General features: G+C 39.1%; 1 protein-coding gene across 1 annotated transcript; it reads right to left on the minus strand.

Annotated features, from left to right (window-relative positions):
- Positions 1 to 290: 290 nt before the first annotated feature.
- DDX46 (DEAD-box helicase 46) lies at positions 291 to 23720 on the minus strand. Its single transcript, XM_080400431.1, has 23 exons — positions 23579 to 23720; positions 20990 to 21178; positions 20569 to 20709; positions 18594 to 18711; positions 17731 to 17896; positions 17279 to 17430; positions 16860 to 16973; positions 15144 to 15309; positions 14659 to 14779; positions 14131 to 14306; positions 13585 to 13706; positions 12700 to 12778; positions 10833 to 10915; positions 9930 to 10094; positions 8756 to 8918; positions 7344 to 7537; positions 6640 to 6777; positions 5837 to 5986; positions 4985 to 5182; positions 4184 to 4402; positions 1968 to 2112; positions 1221 to 1294; positions 291 to 445 (listed from the first exon to the last, which is right to left on the minus strand). The coding sequence occupies exons 1-23, from the start codon at positions 23593 to 23595 to the stop codon at positions 398 to 400; spliced, it is 3138 nt and encodes a 1045-aa protein (XP_080256557.1). The 5' UTR covers positions 23596 to 23720; the 3' UTR covers positions 291 to 397.
- Between the last annotated feature and the right edge of the window lie 346 nt (positions 23721 to 24066).

Here is a 24066-nt window from a genome sequence, read left to right on the forward strand (position 1 = left end):
TTTTCCAGTATAAACTGATATGGCATGAAGCACCCCCACAATATGATGCAGGTACATTCTAACAATTTCCAACACGAATCCCAACATTGTTGAATTTACTTAACAGTATAGTCTGTCAGAAAAATTAAAATCTGTTTTATTTTATATTCTTTATGATGAAAAGTATAAACTGCACTTTTAAATTAAATCATGCTCCGCCAAAACCGGTCTGCTTTAAGACTGATAACTTCAGTGGAGAGAATTAAGATGTTTTGCAAGTATCAATTTTCTGTTAAAAAATGTCCGCAAGACAAAATAAAAAAATTTTTAATTTACAATAAGCAGTGTAAACAGCAAAAACAACAGAAGCCACAAAGTTTCACGCACCAGCCACTGGCAGACAGGTAACTCCAAATACTCATAGAACTTTGTATCTTCCTTTGTTGGTTGGTTGGTAAGAATTTTGCTGCAAAGGAGAGAATAACCACAGTTAAAAGTGAAAACGGATAAATGAATTGCAGTAAAACCCCACTAACAATACATGTAAATATCCCACATTACATGTAAATAAGCAGTTCCTTAGAAATCTCCTTCCTTTGGAAGACATTTTTACGGGGAGCTCAACAATTTTGAAAATGAAACAGAATATCAATAATGGCTCAGCAGGACCACTGAAATTGATGGTGGATTTGAAAGGCTGCTTAAGAGAAAAAGCCAAGGACACTGTCAAGTCCAATGTAGTATCACTGAAGGTTATTTTAGAGAAAGCTGAGGTTTCTTCAGCCAGAGAACTCAAAATACAATCTCCCAAAAGAGTGTCTTGAAAACATGGTACGCTGAACACAGCCGATTATTAGCTGGGTATGCTGTAAAGTGACGGCAAAACAAATCTCTCAACGTATATAATAAAGTATTAAAATGAGGGGAATCATTTTCTCCTCTGCCTGCTGATGCTGAAATTAGGAAATTTATTGGGACCTAACTCTTTAAGGGGTCCTCATTCAAAAAGCTCTGTTAATGTGTTATCTCCATCTGCTGGCTGGATAACAGCCGTTATGTCTGTCTGGCTGAACCCAGTAATATATCTTCTAGGCTGTTAATGAAAAGTGGTTTTGAGATCTATAGATCCCAGCCCCTGATACTAATAAAAATGTATGCCAGAGTGTCAACATTTGTAAAAATTAATCTCATGAAGCATAAACTAAGGCACTTCCCCTCTGGATTCTAGATATTTCACTCACCAATCTGATGAGCTCCTCTTTTATAAGTCGTGTGATTTCTGCTTTTGCTTTCTGCACAGCCAGTTCATTGGCACCTGAAGGAAAAAAAAAAAAATTACCGTCTTAAACAATTTCTGTATGTGAAGCCTACAGAATAAACACTGCTGGCTGCTTTCAGAAACACTGTAAAACTTGCTGGATATCTGCAGCTATTTGCTGAGGAACACTAGAATTGTATGGACTGCCACAGCTAGACTGCGTTCTGTTTTAAAGGAAGATACTTAAAACAGACAGTCATAAATTAAATTATTCAAAAATACCTAGGATTAGAGGTTTCTTTGAGAAACACTCTACTCAACCACCATGAGATTTGCAAAGTTTTTGTTGTAGTACTAGTTAATTTCTTAATACCTTCAACAGCCAAACCTCACACAATTCTGTTTTCTTCCTTATTTCACACTGGCACAGATGTCCTCATGCTTATTCTAATCTATGTTTCTTGCCTTTTTTCCTTCTCTTTCTTTCAAACAGATTCCATATGTTTGCTGCTGTTCTGTGGCAGGTCAGTCTTCTGAGGAGAAGCATCTCTGTCATCCCCATGTGTCATTTGACAAAGCATATCAAGATAAACGAGTGCTTCTTTAGTAATTGCAAAGTAACTACAGTGGGTTTGTAACTAAGCATCCAAACACTATCACTGCAGGGATTCCATGTCCAATTACAGAACTTGGCTCACATCTTTAAACATTTACAAAAACGAATACATACTTTCTATAGCCAAATAAATCTTTCGTTCTCCTTCCTTAGGTTCTTTGCCTGGAGGGAAATAAGTTCCTCTGATTGTAATAGCAGCTTCAGAATATTCACTGATTCTCTGTAGCGCTTCTTTGGAGGTAACTTTCCATCTGGCTGTCTGCAAGGTAAAGGATATGGAAGGATCAACAAGGAGAAAGGCATCGTGCAAAATGGCAATCTAAAGGTCAGCTGACATTTTAGACAAACAACAAGAACATGCACTGCGAAAATCACTCACAGCATTCTCTAAAAATGTAGACTGAAATTTTAGCCAGTTATGTTTATGCAAGTATTCAACAAAATCTGCCTCTTGTGTCAGCAAGATAAAGGTATGGAAGAAGGAGAACAGAGAATGGATACACAGTACTATTGAAGCAAGAACTATAATGACCTTCCATTTTGCTACACTGAAAGTTCAAAATCTGTCATTTTTTCTTGTGATTTTCTGAAGCAGCACTCAAGTATTTTATTTAGCACTTTTTGTACAGGAATAGACTTCAAGGGCAAGCATATACTGTTACTGGCTGCAAGTAACTGCCTTTAAGAAAATAAATGCTATTTATTTCTACACAGTTCATCAGCTAAAGACAAAAATAAGTAAACTTAAAATATCCATAAATAAAGCCTAAGGAATAAACACTGCCAGTTGTTTTTCATAATCCTGTAAAACTTGTCCCAAATCTCTACAATATCCTCAAAAATACTTCACTATGATAAATGCATCCCATTAATTTAGACAATTAAATTACTAGAAAGTATCTAGTAGATTGCTGTAAGTCATTTATAGATCAAGACAAATTTTTTTGTCATGGTGAGCTTCGGCATTCAAAATAAGAGGACTTAGGACCAGACTGGGGAAGCTCACACTGCTGTTTCTGACAGGAAGAATGATCCCTTCCAGTCCTCATTCCGTTTCTCAGTTCTGGTAGACTGAGCAAACATACCATGTATCCTACCTTAAACCACTGCTTTTCCAGAAGCCAACTTTGGAATCAGCCTCTAAAGGCAAATTGTACGTCCCTGGATCAAAACTTTGCCCATTACATAGTATCTCTACAAGAGGTACCTTATCAGCCTTCATCTGAGTGTCAGAAATTACTGCACCCAAAATCAGGAAAGCTACCCTATGCCCATCTTACACATTTGGTGTAAGTTGGGTGGTACTTCTGTAAAAAACAGCTTACAGTCAGCTGTCACTCTTGCTTTAGGCTATCACTTTGTCATCTCAGATCTGCACTGTGTTCAGTATTATACATGTGCACAGTGCAACATGAGTCCATCTCCCTTATAAAGATTTTCTGGGGATGTAATGAGCAGTGATGACTCCCACTGAAGAGCTGCCATATACATCATTGTTTCTGAGAAGATAGGATACTACAGATTATTGAAGAACAAAAAGAAGGGCAAAAGAGAGCTATTTTTTTCTAGTACAGTTCTAAAAAAAATAAACGAATTGTAGATCTTTGAGATTTTATTATTTGCAGACACACACGAGGACAACAGAACAGTTACCTGTCTAGCCATTAGCAGCAGGCAATGCTTTGTACCTAACAAGCGTATCCTTAAAGGGTTACAAGAATTGTTAGCAAAATTACAAAAGCTACATGTTCTATGAATGAGAAACTGCTCAGGATAAGAATTAACAGGATTTCTGAGTGGGAAGGGTAACAAACTAATAACACTACGACTTGATAAAATAAGGCAAACCTGGACAAAACCACAAAGACAAATACAAGGAATTTGTGTTTCATACTGTGGAATATAAATCCTCAAAATAACAGATGAGGTAGACTATAACAGCAAAATTCTGAATGGCAAAAATACTAAAGTAAAAAAAAAAAAGAAAAAGAAAAAGAAAAAAGAAAAGCAAAGAGCAGTACCAGTCACATGGCCTTTGAAATAAAATGCCAGATGGTGACAAAGATTTGGATATGACAGAAGTCAGTGGCAGAGGGCAAAAAGATTTTTGTATAATAAGGAATGCTTGTTTTTCTGATATTCTCTGGAATATGTCCAAAGCATTGTGCATCTATAAGCTGAGAAGTAATCACAGATAATGCAGTAAATTCAATTAGGTATGATAAGAAATGGGATAAAATATTTTATTGGTATAACCAGTTACAGCTATGAAGACAGCTTTTGTTAAGTAATGGTCTTTTACACTTGATTATAGCAAAATGATTACTCACCTGTGGGAAGTCATTGATCTCTAATTCTTCTTCATATCTCTTAAAGGATTCATTTTGTCCTCCATCCTGTTTCTCTTCCTCCTGTTTCTCTATGGGCACATAATTGAGCTTAGCATTGATTTTTTCAGCCAGTTGCTCTGCAATGGTCTTGGCAGATACAGTAGGTGCTTGAATTGTGCCTCCTCTCAGGATAGCATTTGTAGCCTGCTGCATCACATCCTGTATTAAGAAAAAAAAAAGTCCACACTAGGACCAAGGTAGCCAAAAGAAGTCCTACACAACCACAAGGGTTTCATTAAAGCTTTCTACATAATTGTCCACATAACAAATACATCCTCTGAATTTTGCTTTCTCTTCTTTCCTTCCACGCAATAACTCCGCTCACACCTGCACAGAAAAGATGTTATTGGTTTTTTGTATCTTCAGCTCAAAATACCTTTGGACTTTCCAGACCACATTGTTCTAAAACTACACAGATCATATATCACATGCTTCAGCAGAGAAAGATGTTCTGCAACTCTGCTAAAGCTGAGAAAGCCTAATTGTGTAATTCTATCAGTAACAAATTAACTCTTTGCCAGGGCAGACAAAGCATTTCCAATTCTGTATTAAAAATCATATTAGCTCAATTAACAATCCTACAACTTATAACTGAGTTAGCCCAGCACAAATGAACTAAATAATGCTCTATGTTATTAGTGTGCAGAAACACTAACTAAACTGGCAGCCACAGAACAAAGAATTGAACAACCTTAAAAAAAAAAAAAAAAAAAAAAAAAATTGCTCTGTAAAGAGTCTGACCTTAAAGTGGAAGGGGACCAATACTTGTGCCTCTGCTCCAAGATTCTTCTGGGCATTGATTCTCAAAGCCAATCTTTTAGCAATTTCCAGTTTTTCTGCATTCCCAGCTGACGGTGTAGGAGCATTCGACGTTCCTGGTGCTGCCATGTCTTTTACTCTTTTCTTTGAATTAAACATGCTTTCAATTTGTTCATCAATCTAAAGAAAATAACAACTATTAGATCACTGCATTTACCATTAGATAATCTTATCATCCTAAAGAAAGAAAACACTGAGGTATATCTAGATTACATGCTTTTAAATAAATTAATCTCATAAAAAAGATAGAAGCCTACCCAAAACCACAACACAAAAGGAACAGAAACCTAATAATCAGGAAAGTTTGAACATAGTATTTACTTTAAAGGTCATGAAAAGTAGTCTAACAATAGTCTAACAAACGTTAAGAAAGGAATCTAATGAGGATTTAGAAATAGAAAAGGCTACTAAGGATTTCTTTAAAGCACTGAAAGTAAAAAAACCTGTTTGTAATTGAAAGCAATCATTCTATTTAATTTACATAAGAATATTATAAAGAAAAAATGTGACATTTACATAACTACATATATTAAGTATAAAATACTGGTAAGTCAGAAAGAGACTTTAAAGATCTTCACAGATCTTGATCTTCATAGCTATATATATTTTATACTGAAGAATGCATACAGATTTAACTCATGGAATCAGTCAGTAGCATAGGATACAGAGTAACAAAAATCCATGCATTCTGCAACAAGTTATGTAACCTACTGGGGAAAAAACAAATATATTGAAAATCCTTAGGCAGTTTCAATGTTATTTTCAGGTGCTTACATCAACAGCTGTATCTTCATCATCTGAATCCTGCAAGCCAAGAGCTGCTTTTTGTAGCTTCTTTCTTTCATTAGCCAAAGCCTGTTCTGTTTCATCAAATTTAAAACCTTTGCCAGAGAATCCACTGCTTTTTTTAATCAACTTTCCCTCCTGAAAACAAAAACAGGTATTCCATATTTAGAACTTTAAAATTACAATTGATATTTATAAATATAAAATTATACAAATAATTTTGAAGTTATTTATTTTAAAAAGCAAATCCTGCACATTGAGAAAGCTCTTCAAATTAAAACCCTGTATTTTACAATTAAATGTAATAAAAAAGCTATGTTAATTCAGCAGATAGAAACAATACGCTATTGGGATTTTCTGTAAATACATATTTTAAATGCTTTTCAAATGCAGTAAACAAAACCCTCCAGTTTTTGTATTGGAAAAACTCTGAAATCACTCTTCTCAGCATGAGCAAGATCCTCTAATGGTGAGAGCTCTAGAAACAGTAATACAAATTCTGTAAAAGAACTTCATTATCTTTTACGTGAATTTTGATAAAAGCCGAAGTGACCCTTACACAGTAGGCGTTTCTTTACCTCATACCAGATGACATCTAAATTCTCAAGAACAGTCCTGTAAACGACATTCAAGATCCTAATCTTGAAAACACTTACATGCTTACCTAAGCATACATATGTGTTCTCAATGAAATCCGGAGATGACTCATGTATGCATACTGTGCAACTGGACCCATGTGCATACGCATTAAACCCAGACCAAACCCCACTACAGAACAAAGAATGACTTACAGCCTTCTGTTGGTCTTTGAAGTCAGCCCAGAGCTTCTCTAAATCAGTAGGAATTGGATTCCCCGACAATTCCAAAGCCTTAATGATATCACCAGCATACCGTGCCTGATCCTCAGTAATGAATGTATATGCATACCCCTGGTCAAAATTAATTTAAAAGATAATAAAGAAAAAAAATCTCTAAAGACACTTTATCTCTAAATTTATTGAAGCACCCTTGCACAGATGCTGTTGTTCTGGTCAACAAAAGTAACCATGATATTCACGTATAAACTTTTTTTAGCGAGAATATAGAATGAATAATGTGATTTCCCAGGAAACTGTAATCAACCACAGATGGCAGAAACTGAAGTCTTTCCTTTCAATCTTGTCATAGTTAAAAGTTTAGAAAATAAAATCTTATAAATTAGCAAGGCACATTTCCAACACTGAAAAACACCCAAACCTTCAGCCACAAATGGGATTTAAAAGAACATTCATACATCTGATGGACATGTAAGTTCCAACTTTCATAGCACTAAAATTCAAAATATATTTTACACATGATCACTCAAACCCCTTCGACACACACTAAAGGAAAACCCTCTTCCCTCCAATGATGTCAACTACTCCTTCTGCAGCTATCCCTTAGAAACACCTTAATCAAGCAATAAATAAGGAAAAAATTTCAGTAATAACTAAAGCAGGCAACGAATTATACATACTTTATTGCCGGCTCGTCCAGTTCGGCCTGCTCGGTGCACATAATCTTCATAATGGTTGGGACAGCTATAATTGACCACCAGCATCAGTTGTTTTACATCCAAGCCCCTTGCTGCTACAGAGGTGGCCACCAGAAGTTTGCAAATCCCATTCTTGAAATCATTAATTATGCTGTCCCTGTCATACTGATCAATACCTGCAAGAAACCAGACAAAATAGTAAAATTGTAAAGCTCTGCTTTGAGCCAAAGTAATTTGTACACAAGTCAAAACACCCTCCAACTTCAAAGAACCAAAAGCCTAAGCAAATAAAATTTCAATACATTCACACTTTTACAGGCGAAATGTCGCAACACTCTCCAAACCAGCCAGCTGCAACAAGGTCTTTTACCATCTCATACCAACAGACTCTCCGTGCCAGTCCCTCTGCTGCCTCCTCCTTGTCTCTCCTCATCCAGGGCACATGTTCTCTCTCTCTTCTCTGCTTCTTCCTCCTCTCTCTTCACTGGCTGCCCAACCTCTTCACAGAACCAGCCACACCTGCACTTCATCTACACCAGCCAACCCCCCGCTTCTGAAGCCAGCCCACATTTGTATATTATCAACGCTAATTAACCCAGCTTCATTCTTCTACAGTGAAACACATTAACCAGAATAATAAGTCTCTTAGCCTATTATCCAGAATAACAAAACTTCTAGTTTTTTCATTACAAAAAAGACGCTTTCCCATTCCAAGATCCTCAAAAGTTTCTTTAATGTAATTTTCTATTTGATTTCTTACACTTTTAGCTAAGACCTCATCTGGAGGCTCTGTCTGTTCTCTGAAAACAATAGAAATCTCAATAGAATGAGAATATTTTTCCCCTCTTCCACTGTTGCACTAAATGAACAGTGGTTTTGTAGTTATTGGCTACTGTAATTTTAAGAGCATTATATATAGAAAGTTTTAAAATACTCTGGGATGGACGATATTCTAGAGATTTCCTCCTCTTGCTACTAAACTACTTCCGTTATATTAGTACTTGATGGCAGAAAAGTGAAACAGCAGCTGCTGTTATTGTGGAATCTCAAATAAAAATATCACATAATATGCCCCCAATGGCTTCACTGTTCTACAATAGCAAGTAGTTAGCAATATTCCCTGGGAGGTGTTAACTCTCAGTAACAATCCTGTTGGACAGAGACAACATTTGGCATCTGATGAGATCTCACAGGGAATAAAGAGCAATTACTGAAAACTATCACATCTCTTTCAAATTAAGAGACAAATTATCTTCCCCAATTATAAGCAAACCTGCTTAGGAAGAAATAATAAATGGTACTATACAGGAACTAAGTAACTTCACTTTCTAACTACTGAATACCAACATTCTGGTTTGGAGTTGTTTATATAAATCTTTAAGATTGCAGATTACCTCCATGAAGAGACAAGCAAGGGTAAGAGGCTCTCATTAAATCTTTCAACAACCCATCAGCGTGTTCTTGTTTATCTACAAATATGATAACTGATCCTTTCTCCTGATAGTGTCCAAGTAGCTCCAGTAACTTCAAAAACTTGTTCTCCTCTTCTATGACAATCTAGAAAAATACATACAAAAGCAAAGTAGAGAGAGTGTAACTTGTATCTTAGAATCATAAAATCGTATAGAATCATTGAGGTTGGAAAAGATGTTCCAGATCATCAGGTCCAACTGTTAACCTGGTACTGCCAAGTCCACCACTGAACCATGTCCCCAAGCGTCCCATCTACATGTCTCCACACATGACTCCACCACCTCCCTGGGCACCCTGTGACAGTGCTTGACCGCCCTTTCAGTCAAGCATTTTTTCCTAATCTCCAACCTAAACCTCCCCTGGCGCAACTTGAGGCTGATTCCTCATCCTGTCACTTGTCACCTGGGAGAAGGGACCGACCCCCCCTGCCTACACCCCTGTCAGGCAACTGTAGGGAGCGAGAAGGTCCCCCCTGAGCCTCCTTTTCTGCAGGCTGAGCACCCCCAGCTACTCCCGCTGCCCCCCATCAGGCTGGTGTCCCAGACCTGTTGCCTGTCTCTGGACACACTCCAGCACCTCAACATCCCCCTTGGCGTGAGGGGCCCCAACACTGAACACAGCTGAATTTGAGGTGCAGCCTCACTAGTGCTGAGCAGAGGGAGACAATTACTGTCCTTGTCCTGCTGGCCACACCATTTCTGATACAAGCCACGATACACCTGGGCACACTGCCGGCTCATATTCAGCCCACTGTCAACCAGCACCCCCAGGTCCTTTCTTAAGTCATTAAACACATTCAGGGTGCATACAAATAAAAATCAGGAATAGGAGATGACTTTTTCAGGCTGTTTCCACAGCTAGTGACAAAATTGCTGTTCAGCTTGGTGGTATTTTTAAAATCAAGTTTTTAAACAGAAAGTGATCACATTGCCTTTGCAAACTGAGGTTAGTTTATTCTGAGTTCACGTTTAATAAGCTCGCTAAACTTTTAAAAATAAAAGCTCTGTGGGTATATTGGTTTATATTCAATATTGCTGGAAATAATCTTTTGGAATCAAATGAGAAGATAAAGCAAGGCAGATGTGTGATACTCACAACATGTTGCTCCACATCAGAACAGACAACGCTTCTGCCTCCGACCTGCACTTCTATGGGTTTACTTAGAATTCTCCGAGCTAGTGCCTCCATAGCTCTGGGAAAAGTAGCAGAGAACATGACAGTCTGACGATCAGGCCTGACGTTGTCTACAATGCGCATAACCTGGTTTAAGAGAACATTCCTCGTTAACACCCAAGCGCTGTAATCGTACTTCATGCACAAACAGAGCTGTCATCTTTAAAGTCAGGTGGTATCTGCAGTACACAGGCTGTAAAACATTTCTTTACAGATCTCTCGGGACCTAGATGCTGGCATTGGAAGAAAAGCAAAACTTGCTGGATTTGAAAGGAAGCCGAGTGGTAATATGCAACCTGACAACAGCCCAGCAGAAACCTTGAGACATGCAGCAGAAACCCTACAGCTCAAGACACAAAATAAGGCAGTTTTCCTAGTCTGGCAGGACAATATAGCCTGATGACAACTTAAAGAGAGTCCTGGATGTCCAAAGCTGCCAGCAAGTAATTTGCCACCAACATTTCCAACATCTTGTTCCTGTCTCCTGCACGACATGGCTAGGAGACATCAAACACTTTATAAGCAGGCTACAACTACTAATATCACACCTGTATCAAGGAATTACATAGGGTTACAACATGGTCACAAATATCCAAAACAAGCGTGCAAGAAAAAAGGTAAAACAGTATATTAGAGAAAGATCTAAGCCATATAAGAATTTATTGAACACAAAGCATGTGAGGATAATAGAAAAATTAAAGTCAGTTGTCTGTATGTAGCGCATCTTTCTGAACACTTGTTGGCAGTCTAATAGTAACGTGGCATTACAAAATCCTTTAAGTGGAAAACAACATCTTTGGCAATATCACTCATGTCACTAATTACCTGAGGCTCAAAACCCATGTCAAACATTCTGTCTGCTTCATCAAGTACAACATATGTGACTCTACGGAGATTTGTCACCCGACCTGTGAAAGGAGAGGAAAAAACACATGGGAAACAAAATCAAATGGAAATCTAGTTTCCCTCAGGAATATATTTTTTAAAATGATATATGGTCTCACTATCTTCTAACAAAGACATTAATTATTTTTTTTAATAAATTCACTAAATGTGAATTTTAATGTTCTCTTTTTAATCACATATACATTCTGGGAAATGTGTAAGTATGCACAAGGCCCTTTATTTTGTCAAACTCTTCTCTTGCATACCATCATAGGGCCAGAAGAACCTGTAAAATTCAGAAAACTGCCCTCGCCAAAACACATCATAAAACTAAGACTGAGATGAAGCAAGGAGCCACATCAGCCATTATCTGACAGCGCCACCTAGAAAAAAACATATTAGAGATTACAGCGCATGTGTGGAAGGCAAAGTCCAGTGCTAACTGTTGCAGCCTCAGAAAAATTCCTTTTACACATATAATCTGTAATGCTTCCTCGGAGCTAGAAATAACTATTTGAGGATAATCATACTAATTCTAATTAACTGCTAATAATATGCATAAAACAGAGTAAGCAGTGTTTTAAAAATAAATATATGTAAGATTAAAACCTACCCAGTACCACTACTAAATTTAAAATTAAGAACCACCCCAAACTCTGGGACAGCTGGAAACAAAATAAGCAAGTTGTGTATCTGTGGACATTTTGAAATTATAAAGATGGACAGGATAATTAGCACCCTTCCCAAACAAAAAGCTAAGAGATTCCCTTTAATGAGAAGGATTTAACTCAAGGATTTAAGAATCATACTTTCAAACAATACAAACGTGAACACATTCAGTTCCAAACAACTGCAGTGACACTGTCAAATGCTCTCAGAATGGAACAGATTTCTCAAATTTTCTAGAAATATCACTCAGATATGCGCCTATCAAACTACAGAAGAACTTGGTCCTTTCAGCTTCAGCAAATTGCAACTGAATCCTCAAATTATTTTTTAGAGATTTAGCGCTGCATTTCTTTAAGAGACGAAATTCATACTTAAGGAACAAAATAAATATTTCTTAAAATCTACGTATCTATTTAACTTCTTAACAGATTCATCCCCAAATAATAAATTTGTAAAATTACTTGGGAACAGCATTAATGTACCTACCTTTGACGATTTAAGTCTTGGAAGCCCAGTTCTATATGTCTTGAAGGTACTTTTTCCACAGAAGTTAAATAATGTCAACAGTTTAGTAGAGGTTTTGATGTGGAATAATTTAATAATAAAACTTTATCTAATAAGCATGCAATGGTTACACTAGGACAAAACCTCTTAAAGCTGCAGTGGCTCAGTTTAATCAATCTGAATATCTGATACAAAGTCAGTTCTTTTACTTTGAACAGTTATTTAGGGAGGGCTTCTTTGTTTTTTAAAACCAACAGATAAAGGCAGTCAGATGCTCGTATGTAAGAGTGGGTAACAGCTGAGCTACTCTAACAATAAAGAAGTATCAATGGGCAGACAAAATAAGCAGCTCTTATATAACCTTTATCTAAATGACTTGAAGTTAAAAAATTTGGACCAGCACATTAAGTTTAAAATGCTAAACATTCTGAGAAACTCTTCAAGAATGTAGTATTTCCTGTCCTCCCAAAAAAAGTCAATTAGTGCTATATATTCTCAATAGCTAGGTAGTGCAGCCTGAAGAGATATAAAAAAATTCTGTAAGACCATTTATCAAAATACATGATCTTCTGAATTTGTTAGAATTACACAACAAATATAAAAAATTCTCCATAGCAAAAAGTTTTCTACTCACCATTGTTTGCTGCTAACATGTCAATCATACGTCCAGGTGTGCAAACAATAATTTCAGCACCTCTTTTGAGTTCAGCTATCTGATTTTAAAATACAGTAAGCAAATGATTAGAGTGGGGTTTTGCTTTGGGTTTTTTTCTGTTTTTTAAAAAAACATGTATCTCTTTGCAAAAAAACCACCCACATATGCTGTAATACAGCTGTTCTACTAATGTGAATTGTTTATGTAAAGATTTAATTAACAATTTCTTTAAGTCTTTGGAAAACTTTCTTTCTGAAAGGGTAACCTCTGACAACTTAATTTACTTTCATCTTAAGTAGTTATAAAGGGGATACAGGCTTGTAGACAGTTAAAGGCCTATAAGAAATGTCACGTGTTATATCAGGGACAACCGATACTAAATAAACCATGTTCCATCACAGACAGTCACTTGTGTTGCTTTCATAAATGTGTGTGTGTGGGGAGAAACCCTTGAAATTAATCTCTAAATTACTCTTAACATGCAGTATTTGATAATGCAATAAACCCAAAATTAACACTTTCTGGATTTTGTTATTTTGAGGGGAACTTTTGTAAAAATATAGCTTCTCAATAATTTTCAAACTATCACATCCCACTAATAGTTGAATTACTGTGATGCTCAGTAAATACCTAAAAAAAAAATATCTGAAACTTTTAAGGACTATACAATTTTCAAGAAGATCAGTATGTTTAAAGCTAAGTTATGTGCAAATGCTTCAGCTTTACCATAACTACCATTCAGGCAGAGAAAATGAATTAGGAAGGCTGCAAATGTACTGGACTCACAAGGAAGAGAAAGGGACTAAATTAAATGCAAAATTAACATTAACTAATAAAGTTAAGTATGGTATGTCTTTTGTGTACCTGTTCACTGATTCCTGTTCCTCCATAAACACAGACAACTCGAAGTCCAAGTGTCTTTGAGAATTTCTTACACTCCTTGGTAATCTGCAAAGCCAACTCACGAGTAGGTGTCATAATGACAGCTGAAAAGCAAAGCATTTTCATTATACATTGTAATGTAGGAGATGTTATTATTCATACAATAAAAATTAATCTGTAATTATGTTTGCAGCAATTTACTTACATGTATTTTTAAAATAAGACAGTTAAGAAAATGGGGTGGAAACCTGGTCAAAGTTTCAAGATCAAAGGAGTAAGGTCTCCCAGATCTATGGACATGCAAGTGCTCTTGAAACAACAGTAGACAGCACATTGGTCACAAACAACATTAAATATCATGGTCTTCATTAATGAAATTAAAAAAAAAAAAGCCACTCATTAATGGACATTGGTAAGTAAGCATTCCTCCCTATAACCAACCCAAGAGAAGAACTGAAGACACTTCTAAAATGTATGTTTGAGTTTTTATTTATTTAAATAGTGACTTCGAAAATAAAATCTTTATACCTATGGGACCTTCTCCTTCTTCTAACGCCCTCTGATCCATAATGTGTCTGAACATAGGCAACAGAAATGCAATAGTTTTTCCGCTTCCTGTTTTAGCAATGCCAATCAAATCACGTCCATTCATAATTGCTGGGATAGCCTGGGTTTGAATGGGAGTAGGCTTTTCATAGCCATGTCTTAAAGAAAGGAAAAAAAGATATTTTAAGAACAAAACAGGATTTTACAGATGTGAGTCACAAAGTCATCCTAAAAAATTTTGCACATTCATTTACATATGCATATCGGTGCCATTCAAAAAATACAACTTAAAAATGAACAGCAAAAGCATGATACGAACAGCGCAAGGCATAATTCATAACACTAGCTCAATACTGAGTGATAAACACTCTGATGACTAGGTATGTAATGTCTACAAACATGGACATGTTGCATTAAGCGGCAAAGAAAAGGTGTTTCACACTAATGCATGATAGAACACAGTGAGCAAAATCAAACATGATATATATAGTTCATTAAGTGCTCGCTTACTTTTTGAGGGCGGTGAGAATCTTCATGGAAATACCACACTGTACCCAGGTTTTTATTGGTTTGGGGCAGCCTTTTCCCTTGACTGTAATTCCCTCCAACTCCAGCCTGTATACGTTCACCTCTGAAATAGAGTTTGCATTACAACAGAGTCAAAATTGACATTTCTCTACTACCTGCACCAAAAAATTCTTGATCTGTCCCTGAACATGACATACACATTTTATCACCACCAGAAACACAGTTTTTAGCTTGTTACACATAAATACAGGAGGTATGTGGAAAGGACCCGGGTAAATTTTTCAATCAAAGCCTCATACAGAATTAAAAGTTATAATAGTGACCTAACTGATTCAGTGTTTTTCTATACCAAGTTGCTCCAAAAGCTCTTTATAATAATAAAAAAAATTGCTGTTTCTTTGCATATCAAAATCTGTCACTCTCTTCCTTAATAGTACCCCAGGTGTTCTGGTTGTGTTTGTCCTTACCTTCTTGGGTCATTTTAGCCAGTTCTGGTACTTCAACATAGAAGTTTTTCCGGAAAGGTTCATATTCTATTTTTCCGTGATCCACTGGTTCCAGCAGCTTTCTCTGCTTGGTCTGATAGCCAGTCAGGGCAGTCTGAAGATCAACTTCCTCCTCTTCTGAAGAATACTGTATAGATTATAATTTGTGTGTGAATCAGTGTGAATGGTATTCTGAGAGGCTCTGGTTTTTCATTTATAGAGGAACTTTACTGAGAAGTAACAGTTACCCCTTATCCTTTTAGACCAGATACTGAAAACCCACTCTCCGTTTAAGAACAAGTCCCAGTTGGTCTTCCACCTAGTTCTTTCATGTTTCTCCTAAACCCTAACGTGCACCATGTTCCGTACCACTTTGACGACTTTACCAATACCACCTGCCAGCCTCATCATTCAGAAATAATCACTGCCACACAACAGAAACTGTAAGAGGAAAATACTAAGAAAGAAAGTCCAGCCAGCATACCACCGACCTGTATCCCACCGCAGTCACAGCTTGACAGATGCACCCAGCTCAGCTTTAAACGACTCCTGCATCTGCAGCAGCACAGAGCTCGGCACGGCCCAGATGAGTCTCAGCGCTAGCGGGGCACCCAGTCTACGACTCGGGCAAGGCTGTCCCTCCAGCTTCCCGACAGCAACACACCCATACCCTCAACAACGATTCGGGCCTACAGCACCACACACCACCACATTAAGTACTCAATATTCCTGTTCTCCTGAAAGCACTTCATGAAAGCAGTTTGGACACAGAAGAATAATTCTGAGAAGTTCAGGTCCAACAAATGAGCAAGATGGTTCTGCGAGAATCCCAGAGCGCTGTTCTGTTAAAATTCAATATTCACACTGACCTGCCACTGCCCAACATGCAAAAAATCACATACTGTAAAGACTAGGGGAAGATCTACCAGCTCACTGAACCAACAACCAGAGAGGGCAGCTTACATTTATCTACTTGTACCACCTCTTCCTACTAAAACACATTTGTTATTTACAGCGAGTGTAACAGAAAATGCTTATATTTTTGGTTTAGGGTGCTATCTACTAGAACACATGAGATGGCATAGCATTTGGCAGCCCTAGGCAGAATCAAACTCCTCTTCTACAAATGAGAACATCTACCTCTCATTTGTGCTAAGAGATGTCTCGTTACGATTTAGCAAGTGTTTTGAGATCTGTAACTTCCAGGTCGTTTGAAAATTAGTGTATTTATACTTACAAAGAAACTCAGCAGAAATTACACACAAACTCTATTTTTTTCAGATCAGATACATGCAACTACATACTCAGCTGCTCAGTCCGCACATGCAAACACTCTACACTAGCTCGTGGGTCATTCAAATACAGGACCACCAGAACTGGCTGCCCAGTTTCAGGAATGTGAACTGAACACACACTACATGTGACAACACCAGCCTGGTCATATTAAGAAGAATTACAAAGCCAGACAACCTGATGCATTCATTCAGTTCCTTCTGAAAAAAACAAACCACCACCACCCAGTACAAACAACTAGAAACTGTGTAAGATCAAAAATCTTGTGACCACAGTTCTGCAAATCAAATAACTAAATGTTTATCTCCTACAAAATGGAAAAATCCCAGGACTATCTGCATTCTCATGCCTCTTGTAAGAGGCACGCTGCCTTTTCATAGTAGAAATACAAGACACTTCCATTACCTCCATTGCATCTTGGTCATTCTCCATGAGCTCCCCTTTCTTCTTTTCTGACTCTGCAGCTGCCTTTTTGGTTGTCACCACGGTTACTACCTTGGTAACAGTTGGTCCAGATTTCTACAGAAATTAAGAAAAATTATTACACTGTCATATAAAACAAAAAACATACTGTATAAAATATACAGAATATTTGTACTTCTGAATGCATTATGCTGGGGTTTGGGTTTTTTTTTCTGCTTCAGTGAAATTTTATCAGACTAATGCTTGATAAAACAGCCTGATAAAAGCACAAAGAAACAGGCATTAAATGCATCTAACTTCATGATTTTTGCATTTCTCCCTTTTTTTTCAAAGCCATTTTGATATTTAAACACAAAGCTATTTAGAAGTCTAAGATAAGAAATCTTAATCAGTGATTTTACCTTTTCACTCCCACCTCCACCTTTCACACTTCTCATATTGAACTTCTTCACCTCTTCTTTTACTTCTTCCATATAAGCATCCAAAGGATCTAACTCTTCATCTTCAACCTCATTGCCTTCTTTTTCTCCTTCTGCAGTTTCCTCTTCATCATCTAATAAGAGCAAGAAAGATGGGAATAAAACAGGGAAAGAGAAAAGTGCTCCTGTGTGTCAAATTATTAGTCTACCCAAATAGTTACAGCTCAGTTTTATTACTGTATCATTTTTCCTCACAGAGATCTCTGCGATTTGTTAATCTTAATTGTATCTTAAACCATTTGAAGCCATGACCAGATTTAGGCTTTGTTATTTTATAGTTCACAATCTGAAACGTGATTAAATGCTTTGAAGATAATGTAATAAAGTATTAAGAACAAAATTATTTTAACTGTTATATAGAAAAACTTAAATACCATCATCATCTTCTAAACTCCATTTTTTCCCCTGTTTCATCTCTTCAATTTCTTTTTTCAGTTCTCCTATGTTTTCCATAGCTTTCTTGCGTTGCTCTTCCCTCCACTTCTCCACTCTTTCTTTTCGTTTTCTCATTTCTTCCTCTAGTTTGTTCTGATCAAAATTCTATGAAACAAAACAACCAAATAGTGAAAATTAATGGCCACTGGCTTTAGCTTAGGCTTCTTCAAATAAACATACCCGTTGTGTGAGCATGCCATAGAAGGCTGGACATCCACAAACTTGTCACAACAGAAGTAGATGAAAAATACTAGCATCAAGTATAGCATTTTCAAGTAAGAAATGCAGTTGACTATTTTATTTCTCATTATACTAGCTGGTATATGATTTTTAAGATAACAGCGCATGAAACTATTTTATTTACTATGATAAAAATGTAGTAACTCACTGGTGTGAGTAACCTACAATTGCTAGTTTGTGAATTCCTCATCTTTTCATGTCACGGAACAAAGCAAAGTGAGCTTCCCTCCCTCCTCCTTCAATTGCTACCTGGGTTCAGAAGCCAAAACAATTTTCAGCTCCTCTACTGACACCTAATACATGAAAAATGGGAGATCCCTCATGCTTGTCTGTGGTTTGCGGTCTAAGCAGTTTGAAATCTTGAACTGAGAAGAATGTTTCTTATGCCAAGAACTGGAAGCATACCCCGTTACAGGAGTCTCTCTGTTACTGAAGAGATTTTGTGGGGATTTTGTCCAGCTCTAAGAACAGCTTTTCTTTTGTTAATGCAGTAATCTATGGCTAACTTAATTCCTGGTTTAAATTCTTATCTTTTAAATCTGTAAGTGTTAAAGGTTTCTACCTCAGTGGCCACAGTATTTGTGGTAGCATCTTTATCCTTCTCTTCTTCTTTGTCATCTTTGTCTTTTTTCTTTTCTTTGGAAACTTCCACACCTTCTGTCTTTTCTTTAGATCTTGATCTGAAAGGCAAGATCAAAGACTTCTTAGAACATGACAGCTTTTCTCAGGGGAGGATACACGTGCTGCACAGAAACAGAACTATGAACACCCTGTACAGATTTATGTTTTCAAGTACCGTAAAAAGCACACTGCCTCCCAGAATATCTTTCTATGTCATGGAAATATTCCCATTAACTACCAGAAATGTAGAATCTATTGCAATCCACCAAGTCACATGCTTTGGTTCTGTTCTTCTCATTTCTTTACAGGGAAAGTTGCAGACTGCATTTCCAGAACACTTACAATTGATACGCTAGTGGTTCTGCAGCTTATTTTACACCTCCTTGAAGACAGCAGTTAGAAAAGAGATACTAAAAATTTCCTGTTTGTTGAATTTCTAGAGAAGGGTAAAGTGATATAAAGTCTGAATGTCCCCCTGAGCATTCAGTACTGGCTGAAAGACATAAAAACACTCTCCCAGGGAAAAGCTACTTATGTAACTCAAATGTAACGTGCAGACTTGCATTTAAGACAAAGCTCATTTATCACAGATTTTATTATCCTTACTTGCTTCCAATTAAAAAAACCCACCCACACATCCAAACCAAACATGCTAATTCATGATAATAAATGTAAAATTCTCTTCAGCCAATTAAATCTCATTAAGCCATTTCCATAGGGCTATTCTAATATAAATCATACGCTTATTCCAAAAGACTTTGTGATTCCAGCTTCCCATAATTTCCAGGTTGTCATCGACCTGCTTATATACAGACTGCTGTTACAACTTATGTTACAACACAACTTGTGTTACAACTCCACTCCTTTTACAGCATAGCATGATTACATGCCGTTTGTAATTATATCTGAAAATAGCATTACAATATATTTGAAAGAACATGACCTGCAGTGAGTTTTTACATATTTCTGAAGTCAACATCAAAAAAGTTCAATCTTCACCTCTTTACTAGACAGTTTATTCGGCTGCAAACCCCTAAGACCAGTACTTGTCAAATCCATATTGATTGCAGCACTAAGCACACCACAGAATTCAACAAACAGCAGATAAACAGGTGGTGGCTTTACCAAAGCAGACTTCTTGAACTTCTCTGAAGTGTTACACTATATACTTTATTTTTCTGCACAAATATAAGTAAAAAAGAACAAAACCCACAACAGATTCCAGACTTTATTGGCTGACATTCTTTAGAACACCTTTTGTGTAAAGAATGGATGAAACGCTGAGCTCAGGTGCAATCAGTGGCACTTGTAGCAGTTTAGAAATTCCTGTTCCAGATGTCACCGTGATGCTGTTTATAGATCCCCTGCTGCTACCCTACCTGCATTTTTTAAAAGCCCTTTATGTTTCCAGAGAAATATAGTGCTTTACCTGAGAAAGAAAATGATACAGTGAACACTGCACTGGAGCACATCTGGCAAGTAAAACTTACAATTCAACAGTAATTTACAAGTTCAAAGGAAGTTATACTTCAATGTAATGACTGTGGTAGAGAGCACCTGTACTTTATTAATTTGGGCATATATTCTGGAACACAAAAGACTACTTATTCATACTGGAACCTGAGATATCAATGAAGCATTACAAAAGAATGAGAGTAAGTCTTAACTTTAAAGTTAACTGCTTTTTTTAGCCACTACAACTTCCATCTTTCTCTCGTAAAGAAACATTCTCACAACAAACTGCGTTAGGCACATTAAGCAAAGGGAAGAGATCCTAACAGTACACTCGCATAATATTCTCTTGTTCTACAAACCAAAGCTTTGCATAGCTTTGCCTGACAATTCCCTCCATGCTACCAAGAGTTTTACAATATTTTGTCACTGTGACATTGATTGTAACTAGAGAACCCAAATACCTGTTTTCTGTTTTCCTGTTCTTGCTTGGACTGGAAGATCGAGACCGTCTGCCTCTACTTCTGCTTCTAGAGCGCCTTCTCTCCCGGCTCCGGGATCTCCTTCTCTCTCGGCTCCGTTCCCTTTCTCTACTTCTTGAACGTCTGCCACAAAACAAAATTGTATTTATTTAGCATGTGATCAGAGTGTAATTTTAATCTGCTCTTGAGGAGCAGGTTGTAAAAGGAATACAACAATCATCAAGATCACTAAGAACTTACAAACTCCAGCACCAGCAGCTAGGAACCATTTAATAGCAAAAAAATTAAGCATAGTAAAATTTATCATGAACAACAGCAAGTAACTAATCATAGCAGTGGAAGAACATCAATATCCAGAAAACAGGCATTTTTATCTACTTTGATTGGAATTAACAAGTCATACCTTTGACGCTTTCTGTCACGCGACCGAGACCTCCTCTTGTCCCTGCTGCGTGACCTCTCACGTCTACGTTCTCGATCCCTGCTTCTGGAGCGTCTGTCTTCTCCACGTTTTCCTCTTTTGTCAGATGGAGAACGACTTCTGGAACGGCTACCAGAGCGTCCACGTGACGCAGAGCGCTTCCGATAATGTCTGCATCGTAAATTCACAAAAAAAGACGAACATGAGTGTAAGAACAATTTGCAGTTAAAGGATACTTGTCACATTTAGGTGGACAGGCCAAAAAGAATTATTTATATAAGTATATATTATTTAATATAGGTATATTCCTAATGATGCTGAAATTAGAGGGATTGCTTAGTCACATTTTTGTTTTGGTTTTAGAGTACTACTGTAAGCACATCGTGAGAACACTGGAACATAAAGAATAATTTCCTTTTTAGAAATCTACTGATTTCCATTATACATAGGAAAAGATGAAGACTCTCTGAAGCTATCTCAGAATTTGTCAAACAAATAAAATTGTTCTTTGCTGCTTTTAATATAATGCATAATTTTTAGCCAGGTAAGGTGGGTGGGTAATTCATACCTCTGCCCAATGGAAAAGCTGTCAAACTGCAATTAAAGAAACATAAACCCCTGAGCATATGTGACACAGCAACGGTCAATGCCTTTACAATGCTAACATCCATAAGATCATCAAACATCACAATAGAAGCTTCAAGAAGTTAGCAAGGCTTCAGAGGTGTGTGAGGGATGTGGAAGTCTCTTTTTTTCCCCTCATTAACACTCTCTTATCCCAATCACACTGTGGGAGAGTAGGGCTAGGAATCCTCTAGGAAACTCTTGCTGAGCATACTAGTCATAGAGGGGCCTCATCTGTGACCATCTCCTCTTCCTTAAAGTCCTCATTTTCAGTCACCATGCCAGAATAGTTCCTTTTTTTACCCTCCTGTAGCTCAGGACCCACAGACCCTTTTTCCTGACAAGCCCAAAAGCCAGGCTTGGGAAGCAGAGGAGGCAAGACCTCAAGCCCCCCACCTCTTTCTTTCCCTTCCATTACGCCACACCGGGTTGTATTACAACAGCATTGGCACTAAAAATAACATAGTTTATTTCAGCACTTCGGTCTATTTGGGTATCACATACATTTGGAATCAGTACAGTGGCAGCATGATATCCATGTACTGCCTCTCAGGAGTATAAGCGAACGCAAAGAACATCTGTCAGCATTAGGTATCTCTCATCTCTTTCCCATCTCTGTCACAAAACACCATGGAATCTGCTCCATACTTCCTCTTTTTCTAATCTTTTAGTTTTGGAAAACAATTTTTTTTTTCTCCAGTTTTCCCCTACAGTATGCAATGCAGTCGAGTACTTGATTTCAGGTTTCAAAAGCCCTAGTCTGCTCAACGTTACATCAACTCCAGCACGTGCTGCCCACCCCACCCACCATTCACTCTCACCTTCTTACCATTTCTTAATTTAAAAAACTTTGTGCATGTATTAAAATAGAAAGTTAATAAAAGTTTAAACCCACTTTTTACATTATTTTTCAGTCCAAACAGAAAAAACTCGTCATTATCAGAAGAGAAGCTGTGCTGTGATAACCAAGGTAGTCCTGCTAGCTTGAGCATCAGCCCTTTGGTGTTCGGTTCCCAGCAGATTTTGCAGCCTGAGTGTCCAACAGTGCCTGGCTGGCAACAACCGCTGCCCTAGCTCGTCTGAAACTAATTTAGACAGATGCACGGGACTACCCAGCTCTTCACTGAATCACTAATTTGAACCCAAACCAGCTGTTAAAATTTCCACTCATCTGCCTCTCCTGGTGTAAATCCCAGCGATGGATGCGGGCAGCGGTTAGGGTGGAGGGACAGCAGCATGCAGGGGATCCTGTGTCCCAGCGTTAGCGTTAAAACCCGACGGTGAGGTTAAGCGAGGGAACAGGGACATGTGCCACAACAGCACCGGCAAATTACGGAGTTGGTTTAAAGCCTGGTAGGTGTGAGCAGCTCCAGATCACAGGGCAGCACAGGCATGACCCAAAACACTCAACATACACCGTCACATTACGGCTGGGTCGGTTCCAGCACCTGATCAGGTGTTTAGAGCCGCTGCGAGAGGACAAAAGATACGTGATCCTGCAGAAACTTGAAAAGAACAAGCAAAACCGTCTAACCCAGGTGAAAAAGCCTGCCCGGCCGATGAAGCCAGCGCTACTGTGCTACAACAAGGCAGCAAAGGCCGGGCGGGCTCGGCGCGGCCCCCGTGCCCCGCGCACAGCCCCGGCGCGCCCGCGGGCCAGCACCGGGACCGGGCGGCGGGGCCCTGGCAGCTCCCGGGGCAGCGTGGCCCGTCGGGCCCCGAGCCCCCAGCCCTGCCGGCGGAGCGGAGCCAGCCCCCCGCTCCCGGCCCCGGGGCCTCGCCGTGGCCGCTCTCTGCGCGCCCGCCGCCCGGGCCGGCCAGCAGGGCCCGCCGCCGCCCTTTGTTCGCCCCCCCGCCGCCACCCGCACCGCACCGCACCGCACCGCAGAGAGCCGCCAGCCCCGGTGCGGGCCATGCCGGCCGTGGCGGCGCCCCCGCTGCCCTCACCTGGACTCCCTGCCCATGGCGGCGGCGGCGCGCTCCCTCCGCTAGACGGCGGCGGCCATTCCGCGCCCCTGCGCCCGGGCCGACGAGAGGCGCGGCGGGAAGCTACCGCCCCCGCTTCCTGCCCGCCCCCGCCTGCCGCGCCCCCTGGCGGCTGGAGGCCGCACCGGCGAGGCCGCCCCACGGCCCCGGCCCCGGCCCCTGCCGGTGCGGGTCCCGCCCAGCCCCACAGCCAGGACACGCCGCCGGGGAAGGGGGCAACAAATGAACTTTTAATAGAAAACCACCAGCCCGGCAGTAGACGTGACACGGCGCTATGTACGTGAACAGGTGCGGTACGAACGGGAGCGAGGGGCTGCATTTCTTGACCGACGGCGAAGCAGCGTCACTGGCACAAGCCCTGCGGGGGGCAGCGCCGCCACCCCCAGCCCCTCGGCGAACCCCGAAGTGTTGAGGGGCTGACCGGCTCCCCGGTGGGTCTCACAGGGTGG

The sequence above is a fragment of the Falco punctatus genome (genome assembly GCF_963210335.1).
Source record: "Falco punctatus genome assembly, chromosome: 8".
In the NCBI taxonomy this organism is placed as follows: domain Eukaryota; kingdom Metazoa; phylum Chordata; class Aves; order Falconiformes; family Falconidae; genus Falco; species Falco punctatus.